Source organism: Chiloscyllium punctatum, chromosome 8 (genome assembly GCF_047496795.1).
Source record: "Chiloscyllium punctatum isolate Juve2018m chromosome 8, sChiPun1.3, whole genome shotgun sequence".
Classification (NCBI taxonomy): Eukaryota; Metazoa; Chordata; class Chondrichthyes; order Orectolobiformes; family Hemiscylliidae; genus Chiloscyllium; species Chiloscyllium punctatum.
In genome coordinates, this window is record NC_092746.1 from 115082710 (window position 1) to 115098349 (window position 15640).

Genomic DNA, 15640 nt, shown 5'->3' on the forward strand with positions numbered 1-15640 from the left:
TCGCCTGAGGCGGGAATTGAACCCGGATCTCTGGCGCTGTGAGGCAGCAGTGCTAACCACTGTGCCACCGTGCCACCAATTGACCTTTGAATGTCTGCAAGGTTGTTGTTTGGCTAAAAGGCTGGATGTTTCTTTCTGATATTTGTAATAAGGGAATGGTTAATGGTAGAGTGTAACAGTTTGTGCTATTTTCTTTTTCTATACAATAAACTTTGATAATCTTTTATTAAAAAGTACACTGGTAGCTTCTTTTGACTGACCACCATGGTAAACAAATGGCAAACATAGAAATTATGGTCTGTCAAACAGGTTTCATTCTGAGATTTGACTCAGCTGGCAAATTAACACTAAGCACAATATGTGTGCTAACAAAGTTCAATATCTCTGAATTAACTTAGCTCAACATAAGGTTCTCTTATTTGTTAATGGAATATGAGCATCCCTGGTTAGACCAGCATTTAAAGCTCATTCTTAATTGTCCTGGATCCAAACAGTTTGCTAGTCCAATTCAGATGGCAATGAAGAGTCACCTACATTACTGTGGCTCTGGAGTTGCATATAGACTCCACCAAGTAGGAATGGCAGAGATCCTTCCCTAAGATCATTAGTGAACCACGAATGTTTTAATGACAATTGCCAATGGCTACACGGTCACCATTAGACTAGCTTTTAATTCCAGATTTTTATTGAATTACAATATCATTATTTGCCATGGTGGGATTCAAACCCACATTCCCAGAATGCTAGAGTTTCATGTTCTGGATTACTACTCCAGTGAGATAACCACGAATCACCACCCCTTACCTTGCACGTGCAACAATTCTCAGATTCTCAGACCCCCAGGTACGAAGCCAGTCCATGTCCATATACAGCCACACCATAATCAGGCTTGGGCCATGAATATTACTTGTCACTTAAGTGTCAGGCAGAGGCCATGTCCAACAGCAGAGAATCTAACCATCCCCCATTGATACTCAATGGTATTTCCATCACTGAATCACCCGTTATCAGCATCCTGAGAGTTATAATTTGACCTAATCCTAATACTGAACTAGATCACCCATGTATATACAGTGGCTATAGAGAAGATCAGTGACTGGGCATTCTGCACTCTACCTATCTTCACATAAATTATAGTACATATGGATTACTCTCCATTTTCCAGGATTGGTACAGCTGAAGCAACATTCAAGAAGCTCAACATCATTCAGGACAAAACAGAACAGTATAGCACAGGAGCAGGCCCTTTGGCCCACCATGTCTGTGCTGACCATGATGCCATTCTAAACTAATCCTATCTACCTGCATATGATCCATATCCCTCTGTTCCTTGCCTATTCATGTGCCTGTTTGACTGCATCTTCAGACAGCCCATCCACCATTTCAAATACTCACTGTATTGCTGATACACAAGAGTAGCAGTGTATATTGGATGCAGCAGCACACCAAGGCTCCTCTGACAACATCCTCCATGCCCACAACTTCTACCACTTGGAAGGACAAGAGGACTACATACATGGGAACACCCCCACCTGCAAGTTCTCCAAGCCACTCACAGGCCTGTTTTGGATATTTATCACCTTTCATTCAGTGTCACTGGGTCAAAATCCTGAAAATCTATCCCTAAGGGCATTGTGGGTTGTACCCATACAACTTGGACTGCACTGATTCAATAAAGCAGCTAACCACCCCCATTTCAAAAGCAAGTAGGGCTGGGCAACAAATGCCACTGAAGCCCATATCCCATGAATGAATAAAAAATATTATAAACCCATGATTGATTGAAATTGGTAAAGAATAAGCCTAATATTAATGGTTATATAGGAATGATATTAACTATGAACAGTTGTGTAATTCTACACCATTTTAAATTTAACTGTTTAAGCTTTACAGATTTCCAAAATGTTATGGGGAAAGTTTAAAGGAGATGTGAGAGGCTTTTTTTTACACAGGGTGTTAAGCGCCTTGAATGTGCTGCCACATGCAATATCAATGTTTAAAAGGCACCTTGACCGATACATGAATAAGCAGGCAATAGAGGCGACATGCACCAAGTAGAGAGAAAAGGTTTTTAGTTTAGAAAGGCATTGTGTGTCTGCACAGGTTTAGTGGGCTGAAGCACCTGTTCCTGTGCTGTACTGTTTTTTGTTCCTTGTTATTTTGCGTCTGAACAACTAGGAATAGGGTACTCTGTGGATTTGTATGCAAAATATTAATTATATTTCCCGAGTCCAACATCATGTTGATTAACTTATGTATGTGTCTTTCATTAAAGTTTGACAGGTAGTTCTCCATTTATTGGTGAAAATGACAGAGCTACACTGATGAATGTGAAAGAAGGATCTTTCTCATGGGATGAGCGTGATCAAGATTGTATCAGTGAAGATGCTCAAAATTTCATTACAAGAATAATTAGAATAATTCCACAGTGAGTTTAAATTGGCATTGGCTGTTACTATGACTTGAACATATTATCTCTATCTTAATTTGATTTTCTTTAATTGCTTGACTTAACTTTTTCCATTGAATTGAAAAAGGGAGCAAAATAACATTTTTTTCAATTACTAGCATGTTCTCTATACATTTATCTGATTGAGTAGATATTTTCCTAATCAACCTGTTCAGGAATGTTATTACACACTTCTGGAGCAGGTGAGACTTGAACCCAGATCTACTGGCTCAGAGGTAGGGACACTACCAGTGCATCACAAGAGCCTGTATGTGGTTAAGTAATTTTTTTCTAATCAGCATGTTCAGAGAGATGTTACAGAGCTCTGGAGCAGGTGGGACTTGAACCCAGGTCTTCGGGCTCACTGCCACTGTGCCACAAGAGCCCGTAATGATTGAGTACCCTGTGCTGACTTATAAACATCACCTGCAATAATATGATTGATTGATTTTGTTGTAAGACTTCATACTGGCAGGAGTTAGCTCAAAAATCAGGCACAGAACGTTTTATGGTCAATTCCTAATGCACTCAATATAACAAATTGGCATCCTGGTACCAGTTAACGAGTGATTTCTCCAATCATGTATGCCTTATTTTAAAATGTAAATCCTGGAAGATAAGCATTGTGGGACCTCAAGGCTGGAACCAGGCTGAAGCCTGTCCTGTACTTTCATGAGAGAAAGGAACATAGGTGAGGGGACAGAGTTAAGTTTCATTATCTAAAGTGAAGTGATACATTTTGAAAGGAGTATTTGACAACAAAGTATTCAATGATCAGCATGACATTAGGAAGTTATGTGGAACAAAGGTACCTTGGAATGTTTGTCCATAGATCTCTAAAGGGCATGTTTGTAGGGTGGTGAAGAAGGCATATTGGAATTTTGCCTTTATCAGTCAAGACATAGATTACAAAAGCAGGGCAGTCATGCTGAAGTTGTATAGAACTTTGGTGAGACCCTCCACACCTAGACTACTTTGTGCAGTTCTGATCGCCGCATTACAGGGAAGGTATGATTGCACTGGAGGGAGTGCAGAGGCAATTCACCAGGATGCAACCTGGAATGAAAATTTAAATCATGAGGGTAGACTTGGGTTGTTTTTATTAAAACAGAGAAAACTGAGGAGTAATTTAACTGAGGTCATAGATGTACAGCATGGAAACAGACCCTTCGGTCCAAGTCGTCCATGCCAACCAGCTGTCCCACCCCAATCTAGTCCCACCTGCCAGCACTTTGCCCATATCCTTTCAAACCCTTCCTATTCATATACCCATCCAAATGCCTTTCAATCTTTGCAATTGTACCAGCCTCCACCACATCCTCTGGTAGCTCATTCCATATATGTACCACCTCTGCGTGAAAAAGTTGCCCTTTAGGTCTCTTCTATATCTTTCCCCTCTCACCCTAAACCTGTGCCTTCTAGTTCTGGACTCGCTGACCCCAGGGAAAAGGCTTTGTCTATTTATCCTATCCATGCCCCTCATAATTTTGTAAACCTCTATAAGGCCACCCCTCAACCTCCGATGCTCCAGGGAAAACAGCCCCAGCCTGGTCAGCCTCTCCCCATAGCTCAAATCCTCCAACCTTGGCAACATCCTTGAAAATCTTTTCTGAACCCTTTCAAGTTTCACAACATCCTTCTGGATAGGAAGGAGAACTGAATTGCACTCAATATTCTAACAGTGGCCTAACCAATGTCCTGTACAGCTGCAACATGATGTCCCAACTCCTGTACTGAATACTCTGTCCAATAAAAGAAAGCATTCCAAATGCCTTTGTCACTATCCTATCTACCTGCGAATCCACTTTCAAGGAGCTATGAACCTGCACTCCAAGGTCTCTTTGTTCAGCAACACTTACCATTACCATTAAGTGTATAAGTCCGGCTAAGATTTACTTTCCCAAAATGCAGCACCTCGTATTTATCTGAATTAAACTCCATCTGTCACTTCTCGGCCTATTGGCCCATCTGATCAAGCTCCTGTTGTAATCTGAGGTAACCCTCTTTGCTGTCCACTACACCTGCAATTTTGGTATCATCTGCAAACTTACTAACTGTATCTCTTACGCTTGCATCAAAATCATTTATGTAAATGACAAAAGGTAGAGGACCCAGCACTGATCCTTGTGGCACTCCACTGGTCACAGGCCTCCAGTCTGAAAAACAACCCTACGCCATCACCCTCTGTCTTCTACCTTTGACCCAGTTCTGTATCCAAATGGCTAGTTCTCCCTTTATTCCATGAGATCTAACCTTGCTAACCAGTCTCCCATGGGGAACCTTGTCAAACGGCACGGTGGCACAGTGGTTAGCACTGCTGCCTCGCAGTGCCGGAGACCTGGGTTCAATTCCCGCCTCAGGCGACTGACTGTGTGGAGTTTGCACGTTCTCCCCGTGTCTGCGTGGGTTTCCTCCGGGTGCTCCGGTTTCCTCCCACATTCCAAAGATGTGCAGGTCAGGTGAATTGGCCATGCTAAATTGCCCGTAGTGTTAGGTAAGGGGTAGATGTAGATGTAGATGTAGGGGTATGGGTGGGTTACGCTTCGGCGGGGCGGTGTGGACTTGTTGGGCCGAAGGGCCTGTTTCCACACTGTAAGTAATCTAATCTAATCTAAAAAAAAATGCCTTACTGAAGTCCATATAGATCACATCTACCGCTCTGCCCTCATCAATCTTCTTTGTTACTTCTTCAAAAAACTCAGTCAAGTTTGTGAGATATGATTTCCTATGCACAAAGCCATGTTGGCTATCCTTAATCAGTCCTTGCCCTATCCAAATACATGTATGTCCTGTACCTCAGGATTCCCTCCAACAACTTGCCCACCACTGACATCAGGCTCACTGATCTATAGTTCCCTGGCTTGTCTTACTATCCTTCTTAAACAGTGGCACCACGTTTGCCAAACTCCAGTCTTCCAGCACCTCACCTGTGAATATCGATGATACAAATATCTCAGCAAGTGGCCCAGCAATCACTTCTCTAGCTTCCCACAGAGTTCTAGGTTACACCTGATCAGGTCCTGGGGATTTGTCCACCTTTACCCGTTTCAAGACACCCAGCACTTCCTCCTCTGTAATATGGACATTTTGCAAGGTGTCACCACCTATATCCCTACTGTCTATATCTTCCATATCCTTTTCCACAGTAAATACTGATGCAAAATACTCATTTAGTATCTCCCCCATTTTCTGCAGCTCCACACAAAGGCCGCCTTGCTGATCTTTGAGGGGCCTTATTCTCTCCCGAGTTATCCTTTTGTCCTTAATATATTTGTAAAAACCCTTTGGATTCTCCTTAACTCTATTTACCAAAGCTATCTCATGTCCCCTTTTTGCCCTCCTGTTTTCCCTCTTAAGTATACTTCTACTGCCTTTATACTCTTCTAAGGATTCACTCGATCTATCCTGTCTATACCTTACATATGCTTCCTTTGTTTTCTCGACCAAACCCTCAATTTCTTTAGTTATCCAGCATTCCCTATACCTACCACCCTAACAGGAATATACTTTCTTTGGATGCTCATTATCTCGTTTCTGAAAGCTTCCCATTTTCCAGCCGTCCCTTTACCTGCGAACATTTGCCTCCAATCAGCTTTTGAAAGTTCTTGCCTAATACCATCAAAATTGGCCTTTCTCCAGTTTAGAACTTCAACTTTTAGATTTGGTCTATCCTTTTCCATCACTGTTTTAAAACTAATAGATTTATGGTCGCTGGCCCCAAAGTGCTCCCCCACTGACACTTCAGTCACCTGCCCTGCCTTATTTCCCAAGAGTAGGTCAAGTTTTGCACATACTGAATCAGAATGTTTTCTTGTACATACTTAGCAAATTCCTCTCCATCTAAACCCTTAACACTATGGCAGTCCCAGTCTATGTTTGGAAAGTTAAAATCCCCTGCCATAACCACCCTATTATTCTTACAGATAACTGAGATCTCCTTACAAGTTTGTTTCTCAATTTCCCTCTGACTATTATGGGGTCTATAATACAATCCCAGTAAGGTGATCATCCCTTTCTTCTTCTTCAGTTCCACCCAAATAACTTCCCTGAATGTATTTCCAGGAATATCCTCCCTCAGCACAGCTATAATGCTATCCCTTATCAAAAATGCCACTCCCCCTCTTCTCTTGCCTCCCTATCCTTCCTGTAGCATTTGTATCCTGGAGCATTAAGCTGCCAGTCCTGTCCATCCATGAGCCTTGTTTCTGTAATTGCTATGATATCCCAGTCCCATGTTCCTAACCATGCCCTGAGTTCATCCGCCTTCCCTGTTAGGCCCCTTGCATTGAAACAAATGCAGTTTAGTTTATTAGTCTTACCTTGTCCCTGCCTGCCCTGACTGTTGAATCGCTTCTGTTCTCAATTGTACCAGTCTCAGATTGATCTCTTTCCTCAATGTCTCCCTGGGTCCCAACCCCCCAACTTACTAGTTTAAATCCTCCCGAGCAGTTCCCTTCAGAATCTCAACCTTTTCCCTTCCTATGTCATTGGTTCCAATATGGACAATGACCTCTTTCTGGCCCCTCTACCCCTTGAGAACATTCTGCACCCTCTCAGAGACATCTTGATCCTGACACACCATTCTGATTTCTTGCTGCTGACATCAGAAACGTCTGTCTGTACCTGAAGAAAGAACCCACTCTACTCACTACTGCAGACTTTCTATAGTGTTCAAGACTGTTGTGAAACTTGAAAGGGTTTGGAAAAGATTTACAAAGATGTTGCCAGGGTTGGAGGATTTGAGCTACAGGGAGAGGCTGAATAGACTGGGGCTGTTTTTCCTGAAGCATTGAAGGCTGAGGAGTGACCTTATAGAGATTTATAATATCATGAGGGGCATGGATAGGATAAATAGACAAAGTCTTTTCCCTGGGGTGGGGGAGTCCAGAACGAGAGGGCATAGGCTTAGGGTGAGAGGAGAAAGATTTTTAAAGGATCTAAGGGGCAATGTTTTCACTTAGAGGGTGGTATGTGTATGAAATGAGCTGCCAGAGGAAGTGGTGGAGGCTGGTACAATTGCAACATTTAAAAGGCATCTGGATGGGTAAATGAATAGGAAGGGTTTAGAGGGATATGGGCCAAGGGCTATCAAATGGGACTAGATTAGGTCAGAATATCTGGTCGGAATAGATGGGTTGGATTGAAAGGTCTGTTTGTGTGCTGTGATTCTGACTATGATTCTCTGACTATGGAGAGAGTGGATAAGGAGCAGCTGGTTCCTTTCATTGAAGAATCAGTCATGAAGGAACACAGGTGAGAGGCAGGAGTTTGGGAGGATGTAAGGAAACAATATTTTACCCAGAGGGTAGTGACGATCTGGAATGCACTGCCTGGGAGAGTGGTAAAAGTTAAAAGTCACATAACACCAGTTTATAATCCAACAGGTTTATTTGGAAGTACTAGCTTTCGTAGTGCTGCTTCTTCGTCAGGTACTTAGTGGGACAAGTTCATAAGACAAAACATTTATAGCATAATCATAGTGTCATGAAACTGATACGATCTGTTGAACAAACCTAGATTGCTTTTAAGTCTTTCATCTTTTAGAATGGGTTGCAGGTTTTGATTTGTTAATGTGTAAATCTCAGAACTTATTTCAAGTCACATTCCCAAGCTAACTGAAGGTTTTATAAAAAAAAGTGACATCTCAGTTCAGGCATTAAAGGTGTGAGGTTAGAGTCTGTCTGTATTCCAATCTCAGACCAGTTCTGTTTCCAAAGTAGGAATTCATAAAATGTCATATGGACTGACCGCCTATAGACTGTGTGCTTTTTGAACAGAATAGAATGTATCTGCAAATCCAATTCTGCAATTGGAAGTTCACTCCATAGACTTATATGTGTATGTGCGTGCATGTGAGAGAGAGTGTGTGTGTGTCTGTGTATGAGAGAGAGTGTGTGTCTGTGTGTGAGTGTGTGTGCACGTGTTTGGTAGAGTGTGCGCATGAGTGTGATGGAGTATAAGTCTGTGAGGGGGTATGTGTGTGGCTGTGAATGTGGGGAATGTATGTGTGTCTGTCTGTGAGAGTGTGTGTGTATGAGAGAGTTCTCTGTGAGTGTGTGGGTGTCTGAGGAGGTGTGTGTCTACTTGTGCCTGTGTGTGAGTGTATAGTGTAGTGGGGTCACCTGTAGTGTGACATGAACTCCAGGCTTCGGTTGAAGCCATCCTCATGGGTATAAACCCTGGCTGGAGGAAAATCACCACATATCCTTTAAAAAGTACCTGGATGAGCACCTGGCACATCATAACATTCAAGGCTATAGGCCAAATGCTGGTAAATGGAATTAGGTTGATTATTAGGTGTTTCTCATGTCAGTGCACACTCAATGGACCAAAGGGCCTCTTCTGCATTGTGTGATTCGATTAATTGAGTGACAAAACAGACTCAAGTGGCTTGACACTCCTGTTTTTAAGTTTCTAACTGGGTTCAGCTGAGTATTTTGGAGTTTTGTTCCGGAGAAAGCTGTAAGGCAGAAGGTGAGGGGAATTTTAAATGTCCCAGAAAAAACAACACAGCACTGGTAACCAGTTGCGACACTAATCTCAAGTCGGCACTAAGAGCTCTGGAGAATTTTCAGCTCCTAGCTGGTGTGGGCTGCAAACAGGTTGTGATTTTGCTGCAGCTTGTCAGTTGCAGGAGGGCAAGGAATCAGCCAATTCCTGACCAAGGCTTCGAACAAGTCAGCAACTCCTGCTCCTCCTGGATCCATTAAACAGAATGAAAGAAAAGTGGGGTCTCACACAAAATTCAATTTGCTACACAGTTGAGCTACAGAGGCAGATATAGCCACAAACTGGGCGAGCTCAGACCATTTTTGCCAGGGTTCTGAAACTAGGGCTGATATCTTTATTCCTGAGAATTACGATGAAAGTTTGACATTAGAGGGAACACTGCATCCACTGTTCATAGTTAAATAATTAAACTGGTCTATCAGTGGCCACTGGTGTAACAGACAAATTTTGGAAACAAACTCAAAATCCTCAACAATTTTATTTACTGATGGGAGCATGAAAAATGTGTCACAAGAACTCAGGTGGTTCAGCATGTTTTGATCCAAATATTAGGTCAGTTGGGAAAGCAGTCGTTGTAATTAAAAGATGAGAAATATTTTTAAAAGTGCAATACTAAAGCCACTGAGGTCTGATTTCCTTTCTAATTTGTTGTTGTGGTTTTAATTAATTCCCCATGAACAAGTTCTCTTCTCAGTGAAATTAATAATTAAACCCATGTGTGACCAGTGGGAACCCTAGGTTTCATATGGGCTGCACCATTGCCGGTCACGGGACATAATATTCCCCTCTCTGGAGTGACATGGGCAGTGATGGGAAAGGTAAAAAAAGTCAGCACCTGATAAAATATTATCTCAAAGAAAACATCTTCCGATTTTCCACAGAAATGTTTAACGGCATCTTCAACATTGTGCAGCAGAGCCAACATGGCACAATGAATCTGGCTGTTGCTACTTCTCTCCAAAAGCATTCAAAGGGGAATCTCGGGCATTCTTCTCTGGATCCCTCTTACTATTTTTGTTACAAACTATAAACGTAAAATAAATGTTTTACAAATTATGAGCAATAGAAGTAGTATAAATACTCACTTGACCTTACTCACCCAATCAGCTGCTTGCTGTTGCCCCAAGTCACTTTTTGAGACTCTTCCCACACTACTTCACTGTGGGGACATTCTTCCTAGACTACTTCACTGCAATGCTTACTATGAGTGATTATTCCAAGACTGCTTCAATGTTGACTGCAGGACATTCTTCCTAGGTTCATCACGTAACATTAACATTAGGTAGAGCAAAGCCTTCATTCAACATAACACATTCAGTGCTATGATGGGCAACAGGTTGAGAAGAACCCTGAGGCATCTCCTTTTGACCTTTCCATCATCAGTTAGGCTTCAATGTTTTCAATTCCCGGGCAGACTGCTAAACTAACCTCAAATGCTTGATCATCGTTAAATGTGCAATCTTTGTGTAACTTCTCTGGCAGGCCAATGGGTTATGATATACAAACATGCAAAATAGGGGCAGAAATAGACCGATCAACCCCTGAGCGTGCTCTGCCATTCAGGAAGATTATGGCCATTCTGTTTGTGATTCAAATTCCACATTCCCATCTCTCAATAATCCAACTTCTCTGCCTATCAAGAATCTATTCATTTCTGTCTTACGTTATTCAATTACCCAGCATCCATCACCTTCTGATGCAGAAAATTCCAAAGTTGCATAATCTGTCCTGAAAGTGTAACTCCTGTTGTGGTCCTGTTCGCCGAGCTGGGAATTTGTGTTGCAGACGTTTCATCCCCTGTCTAGGTGACATCCTTAGTGCTTGGGTGTCTCCTGTGAAGCGCTTCTGTGATGTTTCCTCTGGCATTTATAGTGGTTTGTCTCTGCCGCTTCCGGCTGTCAGTTCCAGCTATCCGCTGCAGTGGCCGGTATATTGAGTCCAGGTCGATGTGTTTGTTGATAGAATCTGTGGATGAGTGCCATGCCTCCAGGAATTCCCTGGCTATTCTCTGTTTGGCCAGAATTCTGGACTAGTTCTAAACTAACCCACAAGAGGAAAGATCCTTTCCATATCCATCTCATCAAGATTATCAGGATCTTCTCAAAGGAATGCAAGTGCATTCAAGCCTAGGAAATGTACAATGGGCAGCTCAACTGTCCATTCTCCCTAAAGATTGTATGACTTGATGTTCCTCTTTCTTCTAAACTGCATTGGAAACAGGTCCAACCTATTCTCATAAAACAACCCCCTCATTCCAGGTATTGATCTAGTATACATCCTTTGGACCACGTCCAATGCATTTACATACTTGAATAAAACAGATCATAACCGCTCATAGTATTCAAAATGCAGTCTTATCGATGCCCTGTATAGCTGAAGTGTAACATCTTTACTTTTATGCTTAATTCTGTGAGTATACAGTGCTGCACATAATTTACAGGGTTAATGTTTTCTGACTCACGCACCCTAATTCCCTCAGCATCTTGGAATTCTCCAGTTCTTCTCCTTTCAAGTAAGACTATTTTTATGCTTCCCTTTAAAGTGAATAACCTCAGATTCTCCCCCATCATATTCCACCTATCAGATTTTCGCTGACTCACTCGACTATCTATATTTGTCTGCAATGTCCTTACGTCTTCACAACATATTTTACTACCTATCTTGGTATCACCTGTGAATTTAGCTACTGTAACTTCACCTCCCTCATTTAAGCCATTGATATAAATTGTAAAACGTTTGAGTCCCCAATAAAGACCTTAGAGGAACTCTACTCATCATGCAATCTTGAGAGAGAATGAGCAGGTGATCTGCGTATTGTACACCTCTCAGGCTTGAATGCACTGCATCCCCTTGAGAAGCTACTAGCTAAAATGAACTGTTCATTCCAGAGATACAAGAAATAAGTGATTCCGTTCTTCTGCTCACAAGGTGGGTATATGAGTGGAATGATGTGTGCCAGACCCCGGCACAATAACTGGACATCGATTTTAGCATCAGTGTTGTCCATATTAAAGTGACTTTGATTACAGTCATCAATATTACAGTTCACGACTCCCTAATCTCTGAGGGCATCTGCAGTCAATGAGACACTTTTTTTTTAGATTAGATTACATTACAGTGTGGAAACAGGTCCTTCGGCCCAACAAGTCCACACCAACCCGCCAAAGCGCAACTCACCCATAACCCTGCATTTACCCCTTACCTAACACTACGGGCAATTTAGCATGGCCAATTCACCTGACCTGCACATCTTTGGACTGTGGGAGGAAACCCACGCAGACACGGGGAGAACATGCAAACTCCACACAGTCTGAGCCTGAGGCAGGAACTGAACCCAGGTCTCCGGCGCTGTGAGGCAGCAGTGCTAACCACTGTGCCACCGTGCCGCCACTTTCTCATGAGAGTTGAGCAATTTTGGCCGTTACAACTTATTTTATCCTTAGTGTATCGAAAGAGGCTGCTCATCTCTCAAAAGGGTCCGATGGCATTTTAGGGGTGCGAGTGGAGAAATAATTACATTAAGTTTATTGGCATTTATATGCTACCTGTTTCTGGATTAGTGGTGCTGGAAGAGCACAGCAGTTCAAGCAGCATCCAAGGAGCAGTAAAATCAATGTTTCGGGCAAAAGCCCTTCATCAGGAATAAAGGCAGTGAGCCTGAAGCGTGGAGAGATAAGCTAGAGGAAGGTGGGGGTGGGGAGAAAGTAGCATAGAGTACAATAGGTGAGTGGGGAAGGGGATGAAGGTGATAGGTCAGGGCAGGGGGAGGGTGGAATGGATAGGTGGAAAAGAAGATAGGTAGGTAGGACAAGTCATGGGGACAGTGCTGAACTGGAAGTTTGGAACTAGGGTGAGGTGGGGGAAGGGGAAATGAGGAAACTGTTGAAGTCCACATTGATGCCCTGGGGTTGAAGTGTTCCGAGGTGGAAAATGAGGCGTTCTTCCTCCAGGCGTTTGGTGGTGAGGGAGCAGCGGTGAAGGAGGCCCAGGACCTCCATGTCCTCGGCAGAGTGGACGGGGAGTTGAAATGTTGGGCCACAGGGCGGTGTGGTTGATTGGTGCGGGTGTCCCGGAGATGTTCCCTAAAGCGCTCTGCTAGGAGGCATCCAGTCTCCCCAATGTAGAGGAGACCGCATCGGGAGAAACGGATACAATAAATGATATTAGTGGATGTGCAGGTAAAACTTTGATGGATGTGGAAGGCTCCTTTAGGGCCTTGGATGGAGGTGAGGGAGGAGGTGTGGGCGCAGGTTTTGCAGTTCCTGCGGTGGCAGGGGAAGGTGCCAGGATTGGAGGGTGGATTGTTTGGGGGCGTGGACCTGACCAGGTAGTCACAGAGGGAACGGTCTTTGTGGAAGGCAGAAAGGGGTGGGGAGGGAAATATATTCCTGGTGGTGGGGTCTTTTTGGAGGTGGCGGAAATATCGTCGGATGATTTGGTTTATGTGAAGGTTGGTAGGGTGGAAAGTGAGCACCAGGGGCGTTCTGTCCTTGTTATGGTTGGAGGGGTGGGGTCTGAGGGCGGAGGTGCGGGATATAGACGAGATGCGTTGGAGGGCATCTTTAACCACGTGGGAAGGGAAATTGCAGTCTCTAAAGAAGGAGGCCTTCTGGTGTGTTCTGTGATGGAATTGGTCCTCCTGGGAGCAGATCCGGCGGAGGCGGAGGAATTGGGAATACGGGATGGCATTTTTGCAAGAGGTAGGGTGGGAAGAGGTGTAATCCAGGTAGCTGTGGGAGTCAGTGGGTTTGTAAAAAATGTCAGTGTCAAGTCGGTCGTCGTTTCTTTCTCTCCCTCCCACTAAATGTGAGTGGAGTCACAACCTCTGCTGTTGGAGCAAAGGAAGCCTACTCTAGTTGACCCTTTGGTCTGGAAAACAATGATTTTCACCAGGGACATTTGAGCTTGGAGAAAACAGGCCGACTGACAGTTTCCTGCCCAGATGCAGGTCCACCCTCCTCAGCTTGAATTTCTCTTGCGATCATAGGCAGTAGGAATTGGAGGAGCTGGACAATTCTGGTGTTTGTTGAGGAAGCCTCTGAGTGTGGCTTCTCTTCCCAATGGGTGCCTGCTGGCACCACTCTACCTTCCTGCAGCAAAGAAGCTGCCAGAGTCAGGTCAAGGTCCTCTGTCCTATTCCTCACATGGTGATTGATACTGAGAATGCTTGACCGAGGTCACAGTGACTGTGCTATCCTATCCACGGAGACAGCCAGGCACATGTATGCCAGAGCCAGCATGGTACTAAAACATTCTGGTTCCTCAGTCCTTCAAATCCAACTTATCAAGTACCTCTGACAGATTTGCTGTCCCTGTGTTTGGCTGCATTTTCACAAAGTAGTTAATGGCCAAGAAAGTAGTTAATGGCTGAGACTATGGGATCACCATGGGGGCAGCACGGTGTCTCATGACAGCACTGAAGCCTCACAGCACCAGGGACCCAGGTTCGATTCCCACCTCGGGCGACTGTCTGTGTGGAGTTTACACATTCTCCCCATATCTGCGTGGGTTTCCTCTGGGTTCTCCTATTTCCTCCCACAATCCAAAGATGTGCAGGTCAGGTGAATTGGCCATGTTAAATTGTCCATAGTGTTAGGTCATAGAGTCATAGAGATGTACAGCATAGAAACAGACCCTTCGGTCCAACCCATCCACGCCGACCAGATATCCCAACCCAATCTAGTCCCACCTGCCAGCATCTGGCCCATATCCCTCCAAACCCTTCCTATTCATGTACCCATCCAAATGCCTGTTAAATATTGCAATTGTACCAGCCTCCACCACATCCTCTGGCAGCTCATTCCATACATGTACGACCCCCTGCGTGAAAACGTTGCCCCTTAGGTCTCTTTTATATCTTTCTCCTCTCACCCTAAACCTATGCCCTCTAGTTCTGGACTCGCTGACCCCAGGGAAAAGACTTTGTCTATTTATCCTATCCATGTCCCTCATAATTTTGTAAACCTCTATAAGGTCACCCCTCAGCCTCCGACGCTCCAGGGAAAACAGCCCCAGCTTGTTCAGCCTCTCCCTGTAGCTCAGATCCTCCAACCCTGGCAACATCCTTGTAATTCTGAACCCTTTCAAGTTTCACAACATCCTTCCGATAGGAAGGCAACCCGAATTGCATGCAATGTTCCAACAGTGGCCTAACCAATGTCCTGTGCAGCCGCAACATGACCTCCCAACTCCTGCACTCAATACTCTGACCAATAAAGGAAAGCATACCAAACACCTTCTTCACTATCCTATCTACCTGTGACTCTACTTTCAAGGAGCTGTGAACCTGCACTCCAAGGTCTCTTTGTTCAGCAACACTCCCTAGGATCTTACCATTAAGTGTATAAGTCCTGCTAAGATTTGCTTTCCCAAAATGCAGCACCTCGCATTTAACTGAATTAAACTCCATCTGCCACTTCTCAGCCCATTGGCCCATCTGGTCCAGATCCTGTTGTAATCTGAGGTAACCCTCTTCGCTGTCCACTACACCTCCAATTTTGGTTTCATCTGCAAACTTACTAACTGTACCTCTTATGCTCACATCCAAATCATTTATGTAAATGACAAAAAGTAGAGGGCCCAACACCGATCCTTATGGCACTCCACTAGTCACAGGCCTCCAGTCTGAAAAACAACCCTCCACCATCACCATCTGTCTTCTACCTTTGAGCCATTTCTATA

General features: G+C 43.9%; 1 protein-coding gene across 1 annotated transcript in view; it reads left to right on the top strand.

Moving 5' to 3' along the window:
• obscnb (obscurin, cytoskeletal calmodulin and titin-interacting RhoGEF b) overlaps nt 1-15640 on the top strand; it is an 802448-nt gene that overhangs the window by 736643 nt on the left and 50165 nt on the right. Inside the window, exon 103 of the mRNA XM_072576281.1 lies at nt 2276-2428. Coding sequence (XP_072432382.1) covers nt 2276-2428 — 153 coding nt within the window. The remainder of the gene's footprint in view (nt 1-2275; nt 2429-15640) is intronic.